Source organism: Alligator sinensis, unplaced genomic scaffold (assembly GCF_000455745.1).
Source record: "Alligator sinensis unplaced genomic scaffold, ASM45574v1 scaffold59_1, whole genome shotgun sequence".
NCBI classification, from domain to species: domain Eukaryota; kingdom Metazoa; phylum Chordata; order Crocodylia; family Alligatoridae; genus Alligator; species Alligator sinensis.
In genome coordinates this window covers 1132984-1136566 of record NW_005841878.1, presented here as the reverse complement: position 1 = coordinate 1136566, position 3583 = coordinate 1132984, and the positions used below count along the sequence as shown (strand labels likewise).

The window sequence follows — 3583 nt, the reverse complement described above, 5'->3', positions numbered from 1 at the left end:
ATGCAAGATATAGGGAAATTTGGGAAATTCAGCAATTTCAAGACCTGCTGTCTGTCTGTCTGTCTCCTATGCTCTGTTGCCACTCCCACAATAAGAAGCTATATTGTGCTGTCATGGTTAGCCAGATGGACCTTGGGCTAAGTATTTTTAATGTTGTGTTTAGGTGTGTGAGCAACAACAAAAAAGGTGCACTGTAGACTTCTCTCTCGCCTTCCCCTCTACAACCTCAGAGCCATTAAGGATGACAATATGAGCAGGCTTCCAAAATCTACGTTCCTGCAGTGTTTGAGCAAAAAAGGCAGAATGCAACTGTGCCTCAAAATTCACAATGAGAGGTGATGTCTGTTTGCTGTAATCATCAGAGCAGCAGAGATCAGAGGGGTGAATGGAGCAGGCTGGCCTGAAAAGGCACAAAGTTGAGAGGTGCTGGTGGATCAATGCAATTGGTTAACTTGGGAAGAGGTCACATACTAACCAAAGCTCACCTGCACTGTTTGAAAGCAAGAGGAAATTTATTTGCCCAATGCTAAATTTGCCACTGTTTGGGGGTGGGGTTATATTTTTGGGGGTGTGGCATTTTAATTGGGACAATTTGGTTCTCTGTTAGTTACTCCATTCATGCACCCATGCCTCAGTGACCTTACAAGTTAAAACATGCACCCAAGCATTTTATTTCTCTTGTACATGCCACAAAATACTGCAGACTTGAGTTATGTATGTGTCGGTGTTTTTTAAGCATCCTAAGAGAATGTGGTGAACCTACTGTGTAGGTGCATATTTGCACTGGGGCAAAAATAATACAAACCCCTTCACAATTTAAGATGATTAAATATTTTGAACTGGATATTCATGCCCATTAGAGATTAAAAAGATTTCCGATATTCTCATTACCTCCTAGATTCAGCTTCATGCTCTCTTGCACTGAACAGGTTAGATGAACAAAGGACTGATAGTGGAATGTGGTCCATTTACATGTGCCCTCTTGCTTTTCCTCCCCGCTTCTAAAGCATTGTTGCTTTCCTTCTGCTTACAGTTCTTGAACATACATTTGTAGGCAACTGCTAAGGCCTACTGCATATGAAAAATTGCAGAAAACAAACTTTTTAAGGACTTTTGTTTAATCTATTAAAAAATTAGGGGAAAAAATCCAGACATCATCTAAGTGCCTTAGCATCCAACTGCTGTGCTTGACCACACAGTGATCGAGGTTGACTTAAAAATCAACCTCATATCAAACAGGCTTTAAAATCCCATGCCAACATCTTCAATTACATCTTTGTAATTTATTAAAGAAGAAAGGTTTTTCACTTTAAGGGAGATGGTGAATATGAAGAAGCGAGAATCTGATTAGTCTGAGCAAAGTTCTGCACTCATCCCACCTTCTTGGTTTAACACTGCTGTTTTGATATACTGCTTTGTCTTATTTCTGTAATCCATCTTTATGTCAATTTTTTTCTCTCTTCCTCTGTCCCTGGTGGGTAGTATTAGTACCACTGGCAACCTGGCAATACCTCAGAATGTTTGCAACTCCACAACATCCCAGCAAAGAATATAGCAAACTTGCGCCATTCGTTCATGGAGTGGGGAAGTGAAGCACCCTTTATTCTGTGGGTGGTCCCATAATTTTAGTGGGACTGTTGAAAGAGTACTTGCTACCCAGTGCAAGGATTGCAGAATCTGGCCCTGTATCCTTTAAAGGTAGAAACCTATGATAAGAGCCATCCTACAAGTGTCTTAGCTTCCAGTACCTTCATTAGGGAGGATCTTTGTACTTTGTAGGATCAATCCCAATATTTGCATAGTATCTGCTTCAACATTAGCAGTCACATTGCGAGCTCTCTACTTGGGCTGGAGAGCAGTTACTCACTTGTGCAGTTCTGCTGAAGCCAATGGAGCTTCACATGACACCCATGAGTGGTCCTCAAGGATCATAATCTGGCCCTGAAAGCTTCTAGGTTAAGGACATATAATTAAAGCAGCTATCATAGATTCTGAAGTGCCTTGAGGCTCTCTGCAGTATACAACTGGATGTAAGTGCTTTTCTAGCTAACGGTGTTACAGAGCTGATGCTTGCTAGACACTACAGCGGTACTATGGATACAAGACTTGATGCTGGGGCTACTTTGATGTGCTGTTGTACAAAGCCATGTGGCGCTCTTGCTGTGTACATTCCTTTCGACGGCTTCTCTTTTTCTTGCCTTTTCTTTTTGCTGCTGACATTAATTCTTCTCTACCCGAAGCAGCTTAGTGGGAAAGGTATGCTGTAATTGGTTTATAACTGCTCATAATGATCTGGCAACTCTGTAAGAATAACAACAGGGAGCCACTTAACTGGTGATTTATTTAAGTAAGCGACATGGTTGAAAGGTAGTCCCAAATGTACAAGGTTAGCTAGTCACCTAATTGGACATAAATTTTCACATCTATTTCACAAGAGACAGATTTGTTATGAAATATCAAATTTGAATTTATAAGCAAGCTTCTAAACTGATTTATAAGCAAAGTTAATATAATCTGTTTTGGGACATCTTGCATTCCACATTCAATAGCTTTTAGCACACAGTTCACTTGAAGAATACAAGTTACGCTTGGCATTTGTAAAGCTCATCAAATATTAATTTAAGGTTTTATTTATTTACAGATGGAGTAACAGACCTCATTTTGGTACATTAATATAAACTTAGTGTTTTTAAAAATGAAGATTGGTAATGTTTCTTTGGCTGTAGTCTTTTATCAGTTTTTCAAGCTGCTGCTTTTTTGGTCAAGGCTCTGACTGCGCCTTCTTACACAAGACCCATTATACGGGCCACCCACCATCTGCAAGGCATAATTATTCGGCAGGCAGTACGACATCCTTGGTAGTTATAAGGCCAAGGGTAAAAGCCCATGAGAGGTTCACAAATTCTCTGGCACTGTGTGTAACTTCGTCTACATTCACTACAGCATATGCCTTGATGGTCCAGCATTGGGTCAAAAGCCATTCCTTCACCTTCAAATTGCTGAAACACAAAATAAAAACATAGTGTCTCAAGTACATTACACAGAAACAAAAGTGTCCCACATTTGTGTTACCCATCAGTCTGTGCTTGATTTGCCATTGCTTTGCTCCACTTCTACTCTAGAATTGCCGAAGTAAATAAATAGGTCACAATGTAAATGTCTTGGCTGCGTGGAGCCGAGCGAGGGGAAACGCTGGTTAGTTAAGCGAACGTCAGGCGGGCTGGTGGATGGAGAGGCGAGACAGCGTATTGGTTTTATAAAGAAAGCTTTACTTACACTGCCGATGGTCACAGTGCAGGGAGGAAACTTGCTTGAGTTGCAGTTGCAGACACAAACACAAGTGAGATCTCTTCCGAACCGAATCGAAATGAGTCGTCGATATACGACTCCACGAGCGCTTTTCACACGGGGGATACATCAAATTACACTATGACGGGGAGTGGCTAAGAGCTGATCAGGCCTCTCTGTCCTCCTCCAAGACGCACGCGGAGTTTGCTAGGCTCCACAGCGCGCTCAGAGTTCTCCACGAGGTGGTTGTGGAGTCCTCCAACTTGGGCGGAAACTGCTCTAACCTTTTGTATGG

At 41.6% G+C, this 3583-nt stretch overlaps 1 protein-coding gene across 1 annotated transcript in view; it reads right to left on the bottom strand.

Annotated features, from left to right (window-relative positions):
- Positions 1 to 2120: 2120 nt before the first annotated feature.
- Positions 2121 to 3583, bottom strand: part of CNMD (chondromodulin) — an 11161-nt gene continuing 9698 nt past the window's right edge. Inside the window, exon 5 of the mRNA XM_014527917.2 lies at positions 2121 to 2999. Within this exon, the coding sequence (XP_014383403.1) occupies positions 2784 to 2999 (216 nt within the window). The 3' untranslated portion in view covers positions 2121 to 2783. The remainder of the gene's footprint in view (positions 3000 to 3583) is intronic.